The 24,386-nt window shown below is 31.3% G+C and overlaps 1 protein-coding gene across 3 annotated transcripts; it reads right to left on the bottom strand.

The window, feature by feature from the left end:
- Window positions 1-213: 213 nt before the first annotated feature.
- Window positions 214-24,375, bottom strand: LOC134682314 (uncharacterized). Of its 3 annotated transcripts, none has more exons than XM_063541759.1 (6): window positions 23,501-24,375; window positions 10,618-10,848; window positions 9,930-10,160; window positions 6,545-6,842; window positions 2,990-3,077; window positions 214-957 (listed from the first exon to the last, which is right to left on the bottom strand). In XM_063541759.1, exons 1-6 carry the CDS (start codon window positions 23,529-23,531, stop codon window positions 271-273), a joined length of 1,566 nt encoding a protein of 521 aa, XP_063397829.1. In that variant the 5' UTR covers window positions 23,532-24,375; the 3' UTR covers window positions 214-270. The 3 variants fall into 3 exon arrangements, with proteins under 3 accessions (XP_063397829.1, XP_063397828.1, XP_063397830.1); XM_063541758.1 differs by lacking the exon at window positions 23,501-24,375 and adding an exon at window positions 11,763-12,104; XM_063541760.1 differs by lacking the exon at window positions 23,501-24,375 and adding an exon at window positions 11,763-12,104 and having other exon boundaries at window positions 3,023-3,077.
- Between the last annotated feature and the right edge of the window lie 11 nt (window positions 24,376-24,386).

The following is a 24,386-nucleotide window of genomic DNA, read 5'->3' as shown; positions in this document are numbered from 1 at the left end:
ACAGTGGCGGATCCAGGAATGTTCACAAGGAGGGACCCACTGACTATCTGAGATTGGTCCCGCTCGAGTCATGCTTTAGTGATTCTCTATATAATCAACCATAAGTACCCCCTGAAAAAAACCTCTAAATACGCCTGTGTTAATGTACTGTCAAGTTACGAGTGTATACTGTGAAACGATGTCGTTTAAGGCAAACAAAATAAAAAAAGTTCGTTTTCCTTTTAAAAGTCATTCTTATAAATAAATATCAACAACAACAATCTCATAAAATCAACAGGACGAAGTATCAAAAATTAAAGGATTAGAGTCAGTATTCTGACATTGTTCTGATAATACGGGCTGGAAATGTGAAACATTGGCAAAACTTGGTGGAACGTTTGTAAAATGTTGAGGACCATTTTGAAAGCTAGTTGGTATATTCTGGAAATGTTTTTGTTGTGGACCAAATGTTCCGATTTTCTGGTATCCATCTTCATCTACATCACTATCGGAAATCCTCATGGATTTTCCATTTAATACTGGAAGTGTATTCTGTTTATTATGCATCATATGTGGGTCCATACAGGGACCCAGTGTTAGAGGGTACTGATGAATCTTAGGATTGAATGTACCCATTCGTATCACAGGCTCGTGTCCATGGCCACTATGGTTACCAAACGATCCCATTCGCGCCACCGGATGATGGATTTGACAAGGACGATCGTCTGATGGAATTGAATGAAATAAATCCGGTTCAAAGTTCACAGGATGATTCATATTCCTAGGTAATGTACGGCAGTCTCTATATTTCGGATCAAGTATAAAATAGTTTTCACCCAACGGATTTTTCGGATTGTTGTTTGGTTCGAGTGAACACTCATGTCCAGTAAATTCATGTCCAATGAATGGTTGTCGTTCATAAACTGGAGGCGCACTAGGTACCTCTTCGTGTGTTGAGATCTCCTCATAAATGTTTCCCTAAAAAAGTAAAAAAACAAAAAAATAAGATTTTGATTACAATAAACCTTTTTCAAGAAAGAAACTGCTACACACATGCATTCGTTTTCTGCATGTAAACGAATGAATCGTGTTCACCCTGTTTCCTGCTTTTTGTTACTCTGAAGACAAGAACAAAAATGTTCCGGTTTAAATTTTCAAACATTCAGTAATAATCATTTTCCCCCTCATTCGAAAGTTTGTCTACTGTCCAAAATAAATTTATTTTTACCATATTTTCATCCTATTGCTATAATATACAAATGTAGCAATGACTAACGTTTCTCTGAGAAATGTTAGCCAATAGATAAAAAGTATGTCTCCTAAACTCGATACTGAGATTTCAATCGTATCTTCATACTCCTTGTAAAATGACAAATGATGTTTGCACACGATATTTTTAAACTTTGGTATTCCATTTTAATAATTCGAAATGGGTATTTCTTAAGTGAAAGTTTAAAATTTACGAGGATGGTTTTCTGTTAATGTTTTATCTGCATGATAATGCAATGCATAGATTCAAGACAAAACTTAGCAACTAAAAGCAAACACACATTTATATTAGAGATAAGGTCTATATTGAAATAATCTATTGCAATTTGAAACATCGTTGGGATATTAAATGCTTTATGGTAAATACAATTAATTTATTAAATTATGGTCATTATGTATTCTCCATTGACTGGGATTGCAGTACTTTATTAATCGAAGATCCATAAGAGGATTTGGTTATCTGTAGGGAAATTAGCTTGTTCAATGATAGCACAATGAATTGGTTGTAAGATAATATCCAAATGTTATTTGATATAATTGACGTGTGTCAAACTGATTTTTGGAAACAAAAAGGAATCAAATTCTTAAACGTGAAAGGTTCAAAACAATAAACCTTCATGCAGGGAAAAACGTATTGAAATAAAGAATTTAAATGTTGTTTCTAGAGCGTGTTTAAAAATTCCGTTGAAAAATCAAATTTTTAATTAATGAATTGCACTATTTACCTTCATGCAGGAAAAAACGTAATGAAATAAAGAATTTAAATGTTGTTTCTAAAGCGTGTTCAAAAATTCCTTTGAAAATATTTTTTTTAATTAATGGATTGCACTCTTTACAAACTATCTGACAGTAAAATTGAAATACACCTTGTATATTGATACTGTTGAAAACAGCTGATTAAATTTAGCTTCACTGTACGCTTGGAAACCTGACCTGAGAGTTATCTAACTTGCTTGATAGAAAATTGGTACTGTAAATATAATCCGGGAAACGTAAGCATATTCATTCAGTTTGATCACGTGAATGAATAGCAAAAAAAAATAAAAAATCAAACAATAAAACATAAGACGATATTTCTAAACTCGTTGTAAACACAAGAAAACAGAAATAAAATGGCATAGCATAATAACTACATGTGATTAATACAAGATCAAAGAAACAAAGTAACTGTGTAACATGTAACATGCAATTTTAAATACTACATGCAATACAAAACTTTAAATGCGTACTTGAACTTACATCAGTAAAAGCTCGTTATGTGTTGTTGGACTTTTAGATTGGAATGTAGATCCCGAGTTGGTAAAAAAATACAGAATAGTTTGTATTTTTAAATGTCCTTTAGTTGAAAAACGACAATGAAAAACATCTCCAATACATTGGGGTTTTCCTATTCGTTTGTGTGCATTTTGACAAAATAACATCCACCTTTAATCTTTTCTGCTCCATTGAAAACCAACCCTTTTATTTCTAGAGCCAATGAGATCTTCTTATTTCACAACCAAAAATGCAATAACTAAAAGCAAACTAATATCTTTAACAATACTTTTTCAATCTTAAATTTCACAAAATATAAATGGATGTGGGATTGAATGACTACACCGAATGCATGGATACCTAAAATAAAATATAAAAGACGAACAACTAAACAAACTAAGCTAACTACACAAATAAAAAAAGCCCAAAAACCAAAGTAACCAACTATAGAGTTAGTCTAGAGGAGCTCCGAGAAACACTTGAATACCTTGTTAAACTTGAGCGGTAGTAGTTTACCTACCGAAGGACCCTCGAGAGTTCCTGAGCCATCTGATTTTCTCTCTAAATATCGTTTCCTGAAATAAACAGAAGAGTTAATGAATAAAGTGTGACTCGACAATAAGAACACGAGAGAAGGTACCACTTCTGGACAATGAGAAATGGTAGAATGTGAAGAATTACACATTCTTGAAAAAACATGTTTGGACCATTGCTAAGAAGAAATGATAAAACAATATTTAAAACTTTACATTAATATAACTATCATATATTTTATTTATTATTCATTACCATTAATTCATATTCAGTATGATACATGTACGAGTGTGCTCTTTAATACAATTTTAATACCACTTTTGCATGTCAACGAGCAGTGTCACATTTTGAGTGCACTACAGACGCTTCAAGCTGAGAAAATCGTCTGCCATTGTCAACATCATGCAAATAAACCTAAATTTTAATTAACATCTTCTAATGTTTCAGCATTTAAACCGTATGCAAATATTCTCTTTTGAAGTGTAAAGTGTCAATCATATTTTAATGTAATATTCATAATTGTCATGCACATTAACCAACATTACTTTCATTAACCATAATAAAACGTTACTAATTGAAAAATAAAATAATAAAACTGATGTTTTCATTGCAATCGGTTGCCTGCGAACAAATCGTAACTCTCCGATACTCTGAAGCGGAAAGCGAAAACTAAAAACCAGCCATTATACCACGGAGAGGCACGGACGCGTTAAGCTTAAGTAAAATGTACTTAACTGTTGATTATATCGGTTTTGTTTTATAGCTGACGTTCGGTTATACTTTCACATTACAGAGTTCTCATTAATGCAGTGTAATGGCTTTAGGTCGTTTGTCAAATTGTATTACATTTATAAAGCTAAGATATGTAAGTCAAGTAGCCTATTATTTTCTGTATTTCTAATATATACTGCTTCAATATTATTTTTCTCTCCTGTATGAGTAACAATTATCCACTTGTCTGCGGTTGTATATACCATCTCGTGTTTTATTGCCTTAAAATTGCGTATAAATCTATCATTTTCGAATGCATAGACTATGTTTAGTACGAAACCAGATTTTACGTTTACTTAAAGAAACATGAAACATGATCATTGTTAATAGCTTGGTGAGCAGGGTAGAAACTAAGGATGTATCGGATTAATGCTTTTCCTGTCAATCTAATCGTCGTAAAAAACACAAGTCTGATAATTAATATCGAAACGTTTGCATAAAATTTTAGTAATATTTTCCTATATTTTCTAAGGGACACTCAAGAGTAAACAAACATTTGTCCCCTTTTTGAGGAAATAAAGGCTAACTATTTAGAGACAAATTGTCCTTTCAACGCATGCTAATGGTCATAATTACTTAGCTGACAAAGGCTGTTTTTAAGCTGTTGATTTAATTCATGTAATTTAAGCATTTGTCGCTGTTAGGTGTCAAATTCTCTTTTTTTTTAAATATAATTTGAAGCCGGAAAAAAATGATTGACTGCTTGTTATCGGGAGGATCACACAGGCAGATAAAAACGTGCGAACAGCCTTCCCTTATGCTTATAAGTATTATGCCTATTCTATCACGTCCGTACTTATAATGTAGTCAATGATAATAGTAGCTAATGGGAAATAAGTTAAAATAAAACGGGAAATCGGTTAAAATAAAATGGGAAATCAGTTAAAACATATGATGAAACAAGATATTTCAATGATTGAGATTACTTCTTGGACCTAAATGATCTGCTGTAAATTTCAATTGTCATTTTAGATCACATCCGATGGACAATTTAAATAAATGGTGGGATTTGTTTTTAATTTTCTTTGAAGATAGTTCTTTTTTCACCGAAAGAACAAGAACAAAACAATCATTAATTAAAAAAAGTGTGCTTTATTCCTTAGTTTTAGAAAAAAAATGAGATCAGGTTGACTATTAGTTTCATGTAAAAGTGACATTAACCGTTTATATTGACAAACATGTTGGAGAAAATATTTCTTTTTAATTTACATCATTAAATGATTTATTTTAAGTGTTATTGTCATTGTGACTTTTGTCAATATTGAAATACATGAAAATTATACCTTGGTTCAATTCAGATTCAATTAGAAAGGTTATTTATGTTGCTTAATGTTTTCTAAATGCAAATGAAATCAATTAAAATATCAAAAAAATGCATTTCATATTCAAGCATGCGCAGTAGTTTCTGTCTTGTCGATTTCTTGATATCCGTATGCTACCAAAAAGTATGCATGATTGAGATGTAGTATGATTGCCAATAAGACTGAAGTTTGCATACATTGACAAAAGGACAAAGATTTGAAAATTACTGGTAGTACTTAAAAAAGTCTTCTACAGTTGTATTAAAACCCATACTTGATACTAAGCTATAAAGAGTCAAATTAAAGCTAAATGTGAAAAAATTCAAAAGTAAAAACCAGCAGCATGATTTTGTTTGTATATGTGTACCTATATTCTTCATACAAAAAGTGTGTTTAGTTATCAGGTTATTTTGCATACAAACAGCATAAGCCTTTGTTACAAAATATACTTCAACAACGCACTTAAAAATGAAAATTGAAAAAAAAACATTCGTTTTATGATTACAAAAAACAATAACGGTTTCGGGCAATACTTATAAGGGAAGAAATAGACCGAAATCACCCTTCAGAAAGAATATAAAACACTAATTATGTACTTATTATGGATAAAGACGTTTTATTAACTTCATTATAATAAAATGTCTTTTTGATGTTAAACATTTATTATTCAATGTATATTTTGTGGTTTTAAACCATTAATTTGATTCCCGTTTAAGATGTGTTTAACTAGCTACAATCTGAATGATGATGTTTCATTATGAATAGATCCTTTCTTTATTACACGGCACCCATAAACTAAAAGTACGATTAAGAAAAGCATCTATGAAAACTTGGTAATTATATGGTAATGACTTTATTTTGGTTGTTTAATGGCAATTAACGTCATATCCCATTTATTTGTACATTCGTAAAATTTTATGATGGTCAATTATTTCATAAAAGAATGAAAAAGCTAAGTGCAGAGTAATTAGACGTCCGATCGAGTGCACTTTGCCATTTTTGCAAAACACCGAATCGAGCTGACACACAAGTCACGTTACATTGGCCATTTGCCTACGCAAAACAACCAGCTAAGCTTTTAATAAAGTGTGTAGGGTAATACAGACAGGCGACAACACTGACAACTTGTCCTATTGATAAATTTTGTTAAAATGAATATCTGAGAGGAGGGTTTGTTTTCCACTTATTTGATGTTATTTAAAATATTTTCGTTTTTCAAAATTATTTTCAGAATAAACGGAACTTTTTAGTTTATATTTCGTGACGATAAATAAATAGCCCCCTTTTTCCATTCAGAAATGCATTATATAACAGTCTTGTAGGAAAAGCTGTAATGATTATACTTGTATCATAAGACAAATTGCCAGTGTTGATCTCCCTGAGAATCTTTTTTCAATAATAAATATTCATTAAAACACAGCCTAAAAAATACTCACGTGCAACGATATCGTCTGCTGAACCACAAGATGGCAAGAGTAGCAATTAAAATGACAAGAAAAACTCCTAATACTGCGGCTGCTGTCAGAACTATGATACTTCCGCTTGAATCAGACGATGTTGGTGGATTTATGATTGATGTATGATTGGTTGTACTTTTGATCGTTGTAGAAGAAATTGACGGAGACTTGTGTGGAGTTGTCGTTCGTAAAGTTGTGGTTGACGTTGATGGTTTGTGTGTTGTACTTGTCGTCGACGTTGTTGATGATCTTTGTACAGGTGGCGGTGCTACAGAATCTATATCAGAGAAAATAAAAATTCATATTTTAATTTTCGAATTATAGCTTTATGTTTAGTTGTGCTTCGTTCATAAAGTTATAGACTACAAAAGTGTGCATCATACTGAGCTCAAAGTACTAACGTTTTATCCACAAACTCTATTTCAATTGATTGAGCAAAATACTATATATGTTTCAAATTTTGATAAACTTATCAATGCATACATACTGCTTATAAGGATCTATTCTATGAAAGCTTATTTTGGGTCATTCCATGCTCTAGAGAGAAAAATGCGAGTCGAGGCCACGACTTGCTTGTCCGTGGCCATGACGGCCAAATAAGTCGTGGCAACGGACAAATAAGTCGTGGACACGGACAAGTAAGTGGTGTCCACGGACAAATAAGTCGAGGCCTCGACTCGCATTTTTTTTCTCTAGAGCATAGAATGACCCAAATACATTTACATTGATCTCGGTATTTAACCTCCATGAATACTGAGTATATAGATCTAATAAATCTTCGTTTGTGCTGATAAACATGCATTATATGACGTATTTTACAGTGAAATGATGAATTTCATATGTTACATGTAATGTTTTTATAGAAGATTAAATTTCTCTCACACTAAAGTGACAGTCTTAATTTTCTTCTCTTTTTTTTTGAGTCGTTCTATATTGCAGTAACTACATATTTTATTGATTTCTAATGTGTTATCGTCCTGAATTTGCATGAAATAATTGCCACTGGACGTGTAGCAAGCAACAATCAATTCATCAAACTAAAGATATTTTGTCAACTTTGAATTCTCTGTTTCTGAATCCGGTTCATATTCAAAAGGACTTTTATATGACAAAAGGAAAATATGCCATTTGTATTTTGACGGTGTAGAAATATTACAAAATTTTGATATCTTTTATTTTTATCTCGATCTATGCAAAATTATTTACATGAGCAGACGATTTATTTTTATAGAGGTGTGCATCATTTACATCATGCATTTAATAAAAATACATGGAAACATAAATAAACGATAACAAACAATCTTGAAATTTTACAGCTTCACTTTAAAAACATTCTTTTCAGTGTTTTTATACGAACGTAATAAATAAAACCCATTTAAATATATTAAGGAGACTGACACAACCAAGCTTTTATAAAAGTGGTAATTCAAGCCGGAAGATTATTTATCTTTTTAATTCGGTTCTCTCACATTTGCATAAAAAAACGGTTGAGACATGTGGTTTTTAGTTTCACGCAGTAGTTGTGTAATGTAAGTTGGATAAATATTTACATTAAAATGTTTGCATGTCAGATTACAAGACGGAAACTGTCAGAAACCTGTGCAAATTAGCCCCTCACTCCAGACAAATCAGAAAAGAACAAGTCTGAATCAACGTGCTAAGCACATTATATGAATTTCGTTTTATCTACATTATGTTTTTTTTCTGGAAATCATCAATTATTTAACGAAATATCTAAAAGAAAAAAACTGGATTGTTTCCAATTACCCCATAGACAAAAACTAATCAATTTGTGAGGTGTTCCAAATAGGACGTTTTTAGTCACAAGAGTATAACTAGTCACAATTTTGTCTAGATTCCTTTCGTGATAAATTTATGTAATTTAATTTTTATCAATTTATTGCATGTACAAATTGTGCTCTTTGGAAAATATGCATCATGCTATTCACAAATGTTCTAGATTCTTATCAAAAAGATTTATTTTTACCTTTTTTTAAATATATTATAAACACGTTTTATAATTTTCTGTTGCAAACATGATGCACTGAAATTTGAACTGTTTTGATGATCAACAGGTGCAGCTCATGTCGTGTGAAGATAAATAAAACGACGAGTTGCTGAATAACCAAGATTGTGCAAGTATGTCATGACTGAAGCTCCAAAGGTTGTATATTTCCACAATCCCAATTTCACGCTCTTAAACTTCACTTTAACATGTTATACAGATAAAGTTATCTGGAATTTTATTCTAACTTTTAATAAATTTTACAAAATAAGTAAAGCTTCAGATTTTTTGTTGGTTATTAAGTTCAACATGTTTTTCGTTTGCTTTTTTTCGGCTTTGTTAACATTCGGCTGTGAGCGTACATTTTAAAAGCCAATCAGGAAAAAAAATGATTGAAGTTCCACTTTTTTATTTTAAGTTACTTAACCATTGAAGAAATTTATTTACATACCGGCACAAACAACAGATTTTTGTATAGACTGAACCTTTTTTGTTAATAAAAAACAAGTACAGACTCAGTACTGTGTAACAGTAATTTTATCCTGATAGGACAATTAGTACGAAAATAAACATGGTCATACCAAGGGAACTCCCACCGTTTCGGATTTCAAGGTGTAAGATTATGTGTCACCTTCATCTAGATCAAGAAACCAGATTTTTGTATTTGGTTACAAAGTAAGGGAGAAATAGGTAAACATCAACAGGACAGCAACAGAACAAAGTCAAAATATACGTTCAATGAGGGCCCATAGTACCTAAACTGCCAATTACGTACAAGCAATAAATCGTCCAATCTTAAAGACGAGATGAGAATATATTCGACTGTGACAGGGGCAACAAAATCTCTGACAAGGAAGTCACCTTCGACTGCTTTAGGTGCCTTGACAAGAGCAAATCAAGAAAGGCGATAAAAGTTACTGAACTGGTTAATTTTTATAAAAATATCGATCTGAAACACCTTTTGGAAAAAACAAACGTGCATTTACCAAAATCTTGCACAATTGCAGTTTGAGCAATGTAAATACTTATTGTTGTTGGATGAATATTCTGTAAAAACATGGATACACCCTCAAAGTTAATAAACTATATTTATAAATGGATCAGATAAGAATAGAAAACTGGAAACGCCGGACCACATCTCTTTTTCATAGTTAATTCACGTTCTTAAACTTTCAGTCGGGAAACAAACACTGCTTATACTGGGTGAGACCAGGTTTTATCGTTTTAAAGCACACATGTGAAAATCTACAAATAGTTTAACCCTACCTCTTTCTAATACTTGGTCTGTCATAAGAAGACAAAACTCTTGTAGAAGCTGATAATATTTTGACTTAAAATTTTACCAGTTTTTAAACCTACCTGGGAAGAAATCTACAGTAAAAATCCCACTACATCCATCTTTAACAAAAATACTATCCGCCACAATTCCGTAATTAATTCCTTCCGTACACGTTTTGCTTTCTTGAAACTGAATTTTCATATTAACTTTGTCCACTAGATATGCACCATCAATTTTACATTGTGTATATGATTGATCTTTTTTAGTACTACATTCTAATGTTCTTTCGTTTATAGGTCCAGGCGGAGAGACTGAAAAAATAAAAACAATAAAAAATTAATATGACAAATTTTGACTAAAACATGTTAATTCATTTGAACTGGCAGACAGACAGTATGATTTTTAGAAAATTAATGTCCAGTCTGACCAAGACGCAAGTTCTCATATTAGTACACTGATTTTTCAAATATTTTTTTTCAGTTGGTACACAACGTTTCTTTTCCCAAACTTATACCAATATTTACTAACTATTTTTTTTATGATAAATCTTCTATTTTTCTCATGTGACTGACATGAACAATGACAGTGAATTGAAATATATAAATTTATAGAAACATTCAAATTTTAGAGATTTTTTTCTACATTTAATGTTGTCATTGCATACAACATAGCTATTTTGAATGCATGTATTTATATTTTTAACCAGTAACTTGACATTGACCAATAACTTTTTTTTAATGAATTGGAACATTATAAACGTAAACGTACCTGGAATATAGCACGTGTAAAAATTTCCTTGGCAACCATTTTGTACCCACACATTGTCTCTGTGGATGCCATAATCCCGTTCCTGACAAGGCACACTGCCAGGTAGTGTTTCTGTTAAATCTAAACACTGTAACCAACCTCCACGTGCATCTGCGACTGGACAGTCCTGGTGGTGACCAGGGAACAGGGAACCACATTGCACTTGGACGTCAGATGAACATTTTAACCCTCCTGGAATCAAACGAAAATGTTTGTTAATATTTCGGGAGATATAAAAGATAATAAAATTGTATTAATGAGTTTTAATGTCTTTTTGATTCAGTTTTTTTTGCTTGATAAAACAACCAACACCAGGAAAACATGTAACTGACCAGTTTGAAATGTTTTGCTGAAAAATATATACTGTAAATTCAGAAATTATTGCGTGCATTTATTATTGCGATTTTGTCAATTTCAACTTAAATGCGATTTTATCTTTTACGATTTTGGGAAAAGTCATGCTTTATTCAGTTAAAATATTGCAAAATGCGAGTTTTAATTATTTCATTCATATTATGCGTTCGGAGTACTTTTTGTGTCCCTCAACGACAAATATTGGAAAGTTAAAGATTTAAAATATTAGTAAGCGAAACTATCGAAGAACTTTACATGTACATGTACATACAATGACCAAAGGGGAACTCAAAAGAACCACCAAATCATTATGAAGTCAACTTTGACTGAGATAGTTGGTACATTAGTTTGCCAGGGACATTATTTTTTGAAAATCAGTTATTTTCAATTTCAAAATTAACACTTAATTTTAAATCTGAACTATCCAAAAATTTGTGTCGGACACACTAACCAATCGACAATCGTCCAGTCAGTCAATTTATCGCAAATTATTTCACTGATTTTCCATCTATATTCCCTTTTTATTTCATTTTTGCACACAGTTCCTTTTATCAAATTCCGTGGTAGTACTATTTTCCAAACATATTTGTTTGATTAATGTTTCTTATATATCCTTCGCGTACATTGAAATTTATTATTTGTACATTTCCATCCCAAATATATAGAAATAATTTTTAACAATATAATAATATATTTGTATCTTAAAATTCACAAGTCAAATCAATAACAAAATACGGTCTACAACAACAAACCTTTATTTGGAATATTTTCACAGCTATTTAGAGGAAAAGATGACATTTTTGTCACAATTCTAAAAGTAAAGATTAAATTCTCCCAAACACCACGAAAGTTATTTTAACACACAAAATACTCCAACATGCTATCGAAATAAGATCCGCTCTCTATATGAAAAATTCAACAAAATTCAAAGATTTATTATATCTCTCTTTACATTCCCTTCGAATTACTAAACTGTTTAAATGATTATAGAGGATTAACCCTTTTTTTAAGGTATAATGAGACTCCAACTGCGAGGCTTATATTCCTGACAAATTGTTACTGATGGACACCATTGTGCGAAACATTAGGGGGCAGTTCCTCGTCACGGATGATCAAATTCTGGTCTATTCGGAACGTCCCATGGAATTTCATCAAAAAGATACGATCATTGATTTTTAGCGATGACAGCATACTTTAAGTTTATTAAGTACAGCGGTCTATGGATTATAGATTTAGTATTGTGTCTAGTAGTTGGAAGTACTTAATTTGGTGCTAACTAGTTACACCGCGCCTACAAAAACTCAGATTACGCATTCATAAAATTATAATTTTATTGTAGTGAAATCATTATGCAAGCGATGACTTGAATAACAAATAGAAAATTTATAGAGAGAGTTAATACTTTAATCAGTTTTGGTTTTTGTTACGAAATTAATACTAGTATGAGAAATTATCAGTACTTAGTGAGATGATCACCTACTGGGGCATAATACCACCATGTTGGAAATTATTCAATATTTTTTAGAATCCTTCAAAAATGGCTTCCATTTAAACATACCCTTTATTTATTTAAGACAGTGATTTAACGTTCAATTTTTATTGCGTTTTATATTAATTTTAAATGTTTACTTTTAAAGTAGCAATAAAAATATTTGTGTAAGTTTTGAATGAAATATAAAACTTAGTAATATTTACTTTTCAATTCTGGAAGTAACTTTACAGCCCTCTTAAAATATGAAATTAAACAAACACGACTTTTTATATCTGGAGAGCACAGTTTAAGCCAAAGGTGAAAAAATCTTAACATTTTTTTCTTAAATCAACACAGGGCAGTCACAGAGATATCTAATTTCTTGTAAAAAAATATGTTTTTATATACCACGACATAACAAAAAACATTTCCCAAATTTCTCATATTTCCATGTAAATTGCTTTAATGTACCAACTAACGAGCAAACATGTTGAAGATAGTTATTTTCCTCGCCTAATTACAGTCACATGCCACGAATGTCTAATATCGACAGAAATTGGAACTTCGCATGCTGATATAGACAGTTTTTAATTTTGGAAGACCTCTAACATCGCAGCTGAAAGTTTTTAATTGAATACTGAAAAATGAAGAAGCTTGCAAAGACAGGCGGTTATTCTATTTTCTCTATAAAGGGGCTCTAAAACTGTTTATGACGTCTGGTCATTATACACGTTCGTTTTATGTTCACATGTTCAGTTTAACACAGCTTAAAGTTAATTCAAACTAAATAGACATACAGCATGTTCAAACAACACCTTAAAATTAGCAGGCAACAGGGTTTACATACATTCTATCTTAATCAACGTTGTGCAGCCACCACCCACATGAATCGTAGAGGGAACTAATTTCTTGAGTAGATGAACCTTCAAAAGCGTATATGACCATGTTGACAGCCTTAAAAATGTGTTGTCAATTTGGAATTAATTTGAAATCCAAATGTCTAGAGCTTTCGTTCAGCTCGCAAAATGTCCTTGTACTAGCTTTAGCCGTTTGAAAAATAACTCAATTGTCTATTTCATTCAAGTATATCTTTTTCCTACATCCCTGCGAAAATGTGTTTATAGGACTTAAGACTTACAGACGTGAAGCACCTCTTCAAGAGAAGAAATTTCAAGTTGATTACATCAAAACTCTCTAAAATTCTTAAGTAAACACAGAAAAGATGACGGTTTATATTTATTTTATAAAAATTCACTTTCAACCTCAAAACTTCCTATTAAATTGACTGTAACATATAAATTACCACGGGCACTTAACAAAATAATTAAATTTAATGAAACATATGTAACGACTTTGTTTTATACATAATCAGTAATAATACAAAGAATAATTTTCATTAAAACTTTTCAGCAGACGATTTCCGGTTGCAATACAAGCATACAAAGGATATACTTCAATCTAAATTAGATGAGTTAATGGCGCCATTATAAGTGATGTTTTCGTAATGTACTGCAGAAAAAGTGTTAGAAAATGTGTTAACGTTTACATATTCAAGTAACGTGAGATTTCAATACGACCTTGTTAATTATTCAGGTTAATTGTTTCTTTAATAAAGACCAAACTAGCGTCTGAAATAAATTTGTATAAATCGAATTAATATTTTAAAGTAAGGTTGGTTTTAGTATGGATTTTTGTCATCTGCGAGATAAATATTTCAGATATGAATTGTTGGTAATTTGACCAGAACTTATTTCAAAATGTATTAGATTTATGAAATGAATTAATTTCCTATACATATCGACCCTTACACCTGGGTAGACATTAAAAACTCAATTTGGTTTAAATTTTCCACTGATTTATGATTTTTTATTATATCATCAGCAATAAAATTGACTTTTAATGAAGTCGAATATTAAATTTCAAGGTGTTGTCTTTCGGGTGAGATAGCAGTACCAGCCAGATCTAACGTCAAGACATGATCTTACATATGAACTTTTGTTCCTGTGAATCACTGTACAACTTGTGACAAACAAAATGGCATGTGCAATAAAAAGGTATAAAGTAGGTATTCAGTTCCGCACACCCCAAGGAAGTAATAGAAATGTGTAGGCTTCTTTTAAGATTCTATTAGTCCGAAAGTTCGTGTGAGAGCTAGTGAATCACTTTCTCCTGACGATCACGTGAGGTTTATGAAGCTACGTAGAAGTATAGACCCGTTGAGAAATTCAGGCTCCTATGAGCCTCTACTTTACTAAACGAATGTAGAATATGATTGTGCTTGAGAGAACTTTATTTTAATTAACAGTATCGTACTTGCATCAACCTAACTTGCATTCTAACAAATGTTTATCAGACTGTCGAGATTAGTTGGCATACCTTATACTTTTCTGAGCGTAACATTTTGAAGGGGAAAAAATATTATGAGAATGTACTCGCTTCCCGGGCTTTTTTTTCACTTTACACATATCATTGAGAATTTCAATTAGAAGTTTGTAGATTATTTTCGGATTTTTTTTCTTTATTTTTCCAATACTTTTAAACTTGTAGAATGTTGTAACAACACGTTTACAAATGTTTCAGATATTTTTGCATATTTTATCATTTTTTTGTGTCAACACGTGTCTTAAAATCGATACTAGCAGAACATATTGACAACGTTCGTCATTATCAAACTCAGAACACGTGTCTCAGAAATGTGACAATAACAACTATCATGTCATTTTATATATCAGCTTTTAAGGTTCTGGCTCTTGAAGCCCTAAATCAATTAGCAAAACATGGGCTGGATTTTGTACTTTTCAATTCTGAACATTTTCAATAAATGTCTTCGCTTATAACATTGCTGAAACCTTGCCATTGTTGGTCTCCATATTAACAACAATAACTTATAATACCTTTTCAAATATCTTATAAATATTAAAAGGACTATACAGTAAATAATCTTTAAATGTGCAATTTAAGTAACTCGGAGGTCTATTAAAAACAGATATGATTTTTTTTTATATACAATACCAACTGTATAATAAGGCTTTATAGAGCGGAAATTTTAATGTATAAACCTTTATGAAACTACATACTTTTCTTAATAACCATAACTGAGGTCAGCTGTATAAATAAATTACAACGAACTTTTGAATGTCATACGTTTGAATAATAATGAAGATGGCGGGGTTTTTCCTTTGTCAACGTTGATACAGCTTACTCTCTAAACAAACGTCTCTGAGCAAACTTCAAATGGCCGTATCAATTAATTGGGCATCGAATTATCTGGCCAACATAATATAATAGTCGTTCAACAAGTACGGGTAATTAGAGAAAATATGAATATCTAACTGACAGGTGTATCGGAAATCAATAGAGAATGAAAATTACATTTCTAGCTCGCTTTTAATGTAGGTAGCTTGTAACTGATAAAAATTGATTAAGTTTGAAGTAAACTGCTCAATGTAAACATTATATATGAATCTTCATTAAAATCAAAGCACGTTTCATAATCAGACAGTTTGCACTCAGAATGAACATTTTTGTAAATAGTAAAAATGTTTGAGTAGTGTAAATGAACAAGTCAATTACTTGGGGGTTAATAAAGACAAAAAATACAGCAGTATGCCATTTACATGACAGGTACAAGTGTGATAAGTTACAAAAAAGTAAATGCACTTTGTAACATGTGAAAACAATTGGCCAACTTAATTGCTCAAGACTGGACCTTGAGAAATATTATTTCTAAGATACGTTTCATCAGGAACATATATATTAGATCAGGAACAGGAACATATATATTAAATATACTGTTCCCAGGAAGTGTCAAAATATTTTTTTAATTGGTTACAGTATTCATTGAACATGTTTATTGATTATAACAATTTATAGTTTATCGTTTTGAACAACTGTTGCGCTTCTTTTCTGTATAAATAGAAACAGTATTGTTTAAAACCAATTCCATCTTCCTTCACAATCAAATTTCCGACTAAAGTATTCGTATTGTATCAAATTCTCTTTTTTATGGATTAGTTCTATTGACAATTTAAAGATTTGAACAATAACTGTCACCCACCCTGTCAAAGCGTGTAGAAGATAGCCATCATAGCATGGCTAATGAACGGATAAATATGACCGATTTTGTAAGGGAACATGTCTGACAATTGTTCGGAACATCACTAGGGTATAAAGACTTATCGATCATACCCGAGATAGCATTCTTCTTTTTGTTAATTAACCATCACGTGACGTAATAAACAATTGAAAGGTAACGAACCGGCAACGTCTTCATGGAGGCTTGCTGTAATATTGCACCGTAGCACGCACAGAGACCGTTTTCAAACACGGTGTTTATTAACAATAAACTGGTGTCAAATTCTAAACCTTTTTCGACCCGAAAATGTCATTAGGGGTCTTTAGCATTAATTTACTGTGTTTCTTTTGAAAAGGCGGAAAAACAGTTGACGTGCCTTTGATCTTATCGTGTATGTTCCTAACAAGTCATTCGTTTGTTTTACAATTTTACATATACCTCATTCAAATAAACATGATTGTCACGAAAGCATTCCTTGATGTGGAAAACAAAAATTGTATCAATATTTAAGAAATTCACATGCATGACTTAAACACGTTCAAAGTATTTGTAAACCATGGAAATTTGTTTAAAGTCTTATTCTTAAAAAACGAATAAAACTATTCGAATGAAGTCACTCTCGTGTCAATCAAAGTACATACAAAAAATCCAAGCTTTTATTAAACTTGCACTTCAAATTCATATACAAGAGCTTAAACAAATTTAACATCCTAATCCATTATATTATTTCATTATACCATTAAATTTGTTTACAAAAACGGTTTCTGATGTTATTTTAACAATCTAAACAGGGTGTCACAGTAATCTATAAAATGTGCTTGAATAAGTGGACAGCGGATTAAAATAATAAAAGTTGCGCAATAAACAATCAATAAACAATCAATAAACAATCAGTATCAACATTGAAATCTCCTCTTATCATCTCAACACTTGACACCTTCTTCAGTAAATCATATGTAAATAAATACATTTTAATTCCATGATAATATAATTGTACATACACGTATTATAGAAGTTATTAGAAGTAATTTCTGTTGATTTTTTAATAGCAAATGTACATGAATTTTGACATCAAGGCACGGATTATAGAGGAGATTTTTATCCCGATTAAGGATCCAAAGCCATGGGCATGAACTTTGACAAGGCATAATAACGTCAATAAATCTAGATAATATATATTTACTGTTAAATGAAAATAAGAAAAGTTCAGGAAAGGTCCAATTCTAATCAGTTTTCAGTCATATCCTTCGCATCAAATGTTGCTCTAACTGCGAGGTACTCCATGTACATGTATGTATTTAATGTATCATTTACTTTAATCAGGCCGAGGTTATTATAATTTATTGTAAAAATTTGAAAAGACCATGCTAAGAAATCAAGCATCAATAGATTTAATAGATTGATTGTTGGTTGCTTAATGTCCAGTGGCAATTATTTCATGCATGTCCAGGACGAGAACAGGTTAGCAATAAATACACTAGGTAGGTCTTGTAATAGAGGCCATCTGGGATGATGGTCGGGGAAATGTCACACTGGAATACCATTAAAAAATGCGGGTATCTTGGATAGGGACAGACATTTTGCCTTGCAACAGACCACCTCAATAGATTTAAGCTCTCTGTGCTAGGTTCTTTGGTCGATATCATCACATCAAACCTATCGGGTCAGTACGCGTGTGAAACAAATTTCACAATGTATTTCACAATGTAGACTAAGTTTTCTTAAGGTTTATGTACCCTTCTGTAGCCATTTTTGTACGAACTTTTCAAACCTCAATGGTATCAAAACTACAGATATAATGAATAATAGAGATAGGCCATTTAGTACATATTCGAAGGTGAAACTTGATGCAAAGCATTAATTTTTACTGTTGCAATGCATTTGATAGAAAAAGAGAGACTTTGTGGCAAATAAATCAAGATTTTTATAGAAAATCCACAGCCTTTAATACAGAGATTTTTGTTATAAAATTTGAAACATAAATTACTAAATTGATTTTCTATGATGGGCTAGTGGTTATTCTTTACAAAAAGTTCTAAGCAACCTGTAAATTCCAAAACCCCTCGTGCTGAGTCACTAAAGTCAAGCGCACCCTTAAAGGCGCACTTGATTTTGGCCATATTTATATTTGTTTTAACCAATAACTACATTTATAAACTTGTTTTAAGGAAATCAATGCTAGCACTGCATGCAATAATCCTATATTAGCTATCAGTCATCAAATTGCCAAATATGAGACTACAAGAATAAAGGCTGTGGATTTTCTATAAAAATCTTGATTTATTTGCCACAAAGTCCTCTTTTTCTTTTAAATGCAATGGAACAGTAAAAAATAATGCTTTGCATCAAGTTTCCCCTTGGAATATGTACAAAATGGCCTATCTCTATTATTCATTATATCTGTAGTTTTGATACAATTGAGGTTTGAAAAGTTCGTACAAAATTGGCTACAGAAGGGTACATAAACCTTAATGCTACAGTAGTATTATATCGTTAGGAAACCAACAAAGTAAGCTAGGCTTTGTCTAGGGCTGTAACTGCGTTACAAGTTAAGCGTAATAATAGATCATCTGGAAAATTATATGTAAATTGCCACACAAAAAAATTAAGAAAACTTTACTGATAAAATGTGAATTTCGTCCTGAACATGAATGACATATTTGCCACTGGACGTTAAGCAACCATCAATAAATCAGTCAATAGTGTCATCAAATCTTACTGTCGGTTCAAAGACCTAAAAATGGACGGTTAAAGATCATACAGAGAAAAGCATCAACAGTATATTTCATCACACTATCAAGTATAACTAATGAGCCCTTTTATTTAATTTTACACATTTGATATGCAATTGCCTGAATTACTTTAAGATAGGAAATAAAATACTTAAACAATAGTAGAACAGGAAACAGTGTATTTCCTTTAAAGAAAACAAATTCAAATGACTGAGAATTTTTTTTAATTTTGAATCTAGTTGTGAATCAATATAGACGTGAATTTAGAGATTGTAAATGTACAGTACTCTGATATTAGTAGTTAGTCTGTTGTTTTGGTTACTTACTGGGGCTGTGCTAATCTGTAACATACATGTAGGTACTTGGTGACAGGACACCTTTTAAACACTACCCTTTTTTCTCTCGAAAAATGGTTTTTAAGGGGTCTATCAATTTCAATTATTATCGCGTTTTTCTGTATATATATAACAAATATATATGTTACTTCAAATTAGTTGTGTTTGCTATGTGGTACTACCAATTTCAAGATTTAGGAGAAGAAAAATTTGAATGGCTAAACAAAATTTGTCTTGTCCCAAGTACCTATCGTCACGAAAAAGACTCATTGGATTCGTAATGTTTTTTAGCCCTTTTTTCTCCAGTAGAGTAGAAATGTGTGATACATCAAGATCAGATTGCAATCGTTATCACTGACTAGACAACGTCCAGACATGTTTGTGGTCATTTTACAGGTAATCAAAACAATCACTGATAAATAAATATTGACAGCTGACCAGCACCTGACGAAACTTAAGATAATTGTTTGATAATTGTATTATGTTAATCTTATTAGCTCTTGTAAGTATTTGAATGTTTTGTATAGTAAAACTAAATCAGTACTTCATATATAAACAATAACTAAAATGGCAGCTGGCTACTACTTATGTATGATAATCGTATACTGTTAATTTATTTAAGAAAAGTATTTCACGGTTTATGTTAATTTATTCAAATTAGTGCCACCTGATTAAATATATGAATAGAACCGGATTAACCTACAGCGAATTAAAGTAAAAATCTATTTTAGAGAAAATAGCTATAATTTTTTAAAGTCAAATTTTAACACATTATAACTGAATTATGTTTATTTACGTATTAAAACTCATTGGTAATACTTATTATAACGGATTTGTCGTATTAATGTCAAGTGGCTTAAACGATATAAAACAATTAAAAGAAACGGACCTTTGATGAAAATTTAAACCTTAGAAAATTTGTTTTGTCATACATATTTTTTGCTTGTTAACACGTATATATAAGAACTTATTTGAGCCCTAATGGTTTCCGTCAAAACAAGAAGATCATGTGTTTGCATGTAATAAAAGTCAACCGGATAAAGTTGTATGACCTGTTCAAAGACAAAAGTCGTTATTCGACATTTCTCAACCATACATGTACCATGAATTTTGTCCGAGGGAAAAAATAATGATCAGGCAAATTGCATCCGTGAATGTCAGTAAAATCTAAACACATTCTTTGAAAATCTAGAAAAAAACCTGAGCTGTTTGCTAAAAGATGAAGTATACTGCTCAAAGTGGTAAAATCTCGTTTTGAAAGAGTTCGAAGAGACGTCATCATAGTCATGACTTGTATCTTTATTACACAACTATTAATTATCCCACATATGAAATTAATTAAGATCAACTGAGCGATCAAAACACATACATGTACCATGTATATCATACAGTTAATAAAGTGCATATACTAACTTCATGAATGAACTCGTTGATGAATAATCAATTGAAAATAAAAATTACTCAACCACCATCCCCCCTTTTTTACCATAAGGTAGATCGGTATTTTACCACCTGCGCTGATTCTGAATCGAATGATGAATCTCTTTATAATCAATAACAAGCTATCTATTTTTACTGCCATGTTTTATTCTTTGTACAAATTACATTTTTCTCTCAAAAGATTTATATGAATCTTCTATTACAACGTGTTTCTAAAAACTTTTATATTTATTTCTTCTCGTTTTTCATGCGTTATTAAAAGGTTTATACACTGGAGATCGACTATTGTAATATAAAACCCGTCCCCGGAGAGGACCGGTAACTATTCGGCATTTATATTTTATCTTCTCTTTATAGATTGTTACGTTCAATGTATCCCATTGCTCTTCCTAAATAGGCTGTTTCCCCAATTGCCTGAAGACAAAATCTGCTCAGAGTGATTTGATTTTGTCTGATTTTATGGGCAATATGAGAGTTGTTATGTGGATGAACTATCAAGTTGAATTAACTAGAAAGCTAATGCATACATTGTGCATCCCTGATTAAACATGCTCCGTCCACAAGTTTCAGAGTTCAACAACTCTTATTAAAGCAACAAATTGATCAAGAAAATTAAGGTTTACTAATTTAAAACTATTGGAATGCCAGTGGCAAGGAAAAAGAAGATTTTTTAAAGAAAAAACGGAAATGTTTTTTATTAGAAGCAATGAGTTGTACAAGAAATGAATTTCTTGACAAAACATTTTCCATGTGTTTACCCCCCAGATGTAATAAGTTTGGAGTTCATATGAGGGCTATCTAAATAAATCATGGAGTCAGACAGTTTATTTTCTTTTGAATTAAAAAAAATGCAAATCCAAATAATGAAGCCATTCAGATTGTAACACAGACTATTCATTGAGCAAACTTAGACTTTGAATTGGAGTGACTGTGGTGGACAGTTGTCTCGTTTGTAATCATACTATTACTCCTTATCTTTAAATTTAAAAGGTATATTCTTGACTGAATTTATTTATTGAGGTGACAAGATACACGTTATAGTGATACATACCACGAGGTTTTATATTATTTCTAATTTAATGCCAATTTTCTTGTTTAAACAATTTTAAATAATTCGTTGCCAACTTTTAAATAACATTTTTTATGCTAACGAAAAAGTATGTGCGTTCTATATTTCTTTATTGTTAATGGCTCCTTTTCCAAACTATTAGCATGCTAACGCACTACCAGTACTACACACAAGAACTGGGAATGCCTTGCAAATTATGATATATTCTTTAAATATTTTGGTCCCCTCGAGTTTGAACAAAGAATGTCTATGTGATATTAATGAGGAAAGACGATAACAGTTAGGCTATGATCTAGATATCATTTATATGTCATGGTTTAATACATTTTAAAAACCCGATCTTATCAAAAATCACCTCAAAAATATTTTCTATTCTATCACACACTTTGATCATTCCTTCAAACAATACAATCAGTCAGTGGGTTCATATTAAAGACGAATAATTTAAAATATTATGGATAATTATAAACAGAAACTACTTCTATTCTGTTCCTTTTTAATAAAAATTCTATAAGAGATAGAGCCGACAACCGCTGACCTCTGCTTTATGTGGAAAACATATTGAAAACCACAGCCATTTTTTGTCTATTTAAAATTATCAAGGGCACAAAAAATCAAATAATTTTGATATATTTGTCAAACATTGTCAAACATTAGACATGAAACATTAAGTTGTCATAAAAACAAATTTGTTTATATATGTAACCATGTTTCATTTTTGAAACGTACATGATATAAAGCTGTTAAATCGTGATTTTTTTTATTTCAGTGTCTCCCCTCTATGTACTTTTCCTGTCGCATATGACTTAGCATTATATACTGCTAGGCTTTAGGTTTGGACACAATGTTCATAATAGAGACAATTATAATAATTTCATAGGCCGATTTAGGAGGGGGTTTCAGTTGACCAGCCCCCATGGTTGGAAAGAAATGTTTGATTATTTAGGGAATCATTGTAGTATAGGTGCAGCGGGAACCCTCTTAGACAGTCAAAGGACCCTTTATGAAAATATAATAATAATGATTATTAATAATAATCCTTATAATGCTAAAAAAACTAAATAATAATAATATCCTTTTAAATTAATTACGTACAATTAATCAAAAATGTAATAATTATTTTTTTAAGGTCAAACATGTAAAAGTTGTATGTTACTAGTTTACGTAGACCAAATTAACCCGTTCATTCATAAAAACAAAAGGGCGGAATACACGTGCTAAACGAGAAAGCTAGTCAAGTCAAATATTCAACCGTATAATTTAATCTATTAAAATGCAATCAATAAGTCAAGTCTGAATCTTTACAGTCAAGCATTTTTCATAAAAATTTTCTTCGATTAAAAGGTAAACAAATAAATTATCACATACCTTTAAGTTTTGGACAACTTGGGACAGTCATCCCGACGTGTTATGAAAAATATCCACTTAAAAACAATGATAGGTGAAATCTCGTGGTTAAAGCGAAACTGATATAACGTGAGGTATTTCTGGGGTTTCCTGTTGTCGTCTTATCGATTAAGCACGGTCTATTACTCCGCGATCTATACAAAAATAATTGACACTTTAAATATAAATCCCGCCTATATATCCTTAACATACACAAAGCGTAACATCATTATATAAAATGTACGCTAATCCTTCCATATGACATGTTACACCGGCCAATAAGTACGGTATAAACAAAAAGCGCACCTGTAGAAATTAAAACAGTTTCACCTAACAGCTTATATACTAATTCCTTACAAGAATCTGGCGCGCTAATTAGTTAATTCCTAAATAAACGTTTGTGCAAATGAGCGATAACGAGTTAAACAGAAGAAATGCTACAATGAAATCGACATTTGATATTTATACAGATATTTTTGTTTGAACAGTTCTGTAATTTATGGAAGGTGTCCTTTAGTGTAATTGCTTAGTTAAGTCCACGGTTCACAAAAATTCGTTGTAATTCTCACTTCGTATCATCTCGCCACATTGTTTCTTCTCTATGATAAAAGAACAAAGTAAATATAAATAGTCAAATACTGCTTAAGTTCACTGTGATATGTATCCTCGAGGTCAGGAACAAAGTAAAATGTAGCTTTGCCGATGCTATCTTTTTTCGCTGACTATTTTATTTAGTATATCCCGTCACATGTGATATTTCAATGTTGATTTCATTAACTGTTTAGATTTCAGTAGCGAGATGTTTAGATGTAGAAAGTAATTCTGTCATATCAGATAAAATCTTCAGTCTGCGGTGCAGAAAAGATAT

This window comes from Mytilus trossulus, chromosome 1, assembly GCF_036588685.1.
Source record: "Mytilus trossulus isolate FHL-02 chromosome 1, PNRI_Mtr1.1.1.hap1, whole genome shotgun sequence".
NCBI lineage: Eukaryota > Metazoa > Mollusca > Bivalvia > Mytilida > Mytilidae > Mytilus > Mytilus trossulus.
Note: the sequence above shows the minus strand (reverse complement) of the source record. Positions and strands in the feature narration are given on the sequence as shown.

Coding starts and splice junctions, on each gene's coding strand:
- LOC134682314 (XM_063541758.1), bottom strand. CDS start 11,808: ATGTCATCTTTTCCTCTAAATAGCTGTGAAAATATTCCAAATAAAG. Junction 10,161..10,617: donor TTACACGTGCTATATTCCAG/GTACGTTTACGT, acceptor TTATTTTTTCAG/TCTCTCCGCCTGGACCTATA. Junction 6,843..9,929: donor TACTGTAGATTTCTTCCCAG/GTAGGTTTAAAA, acceptor TCTCTGATATAG/ATTCTGTAGCACCGCCACCT.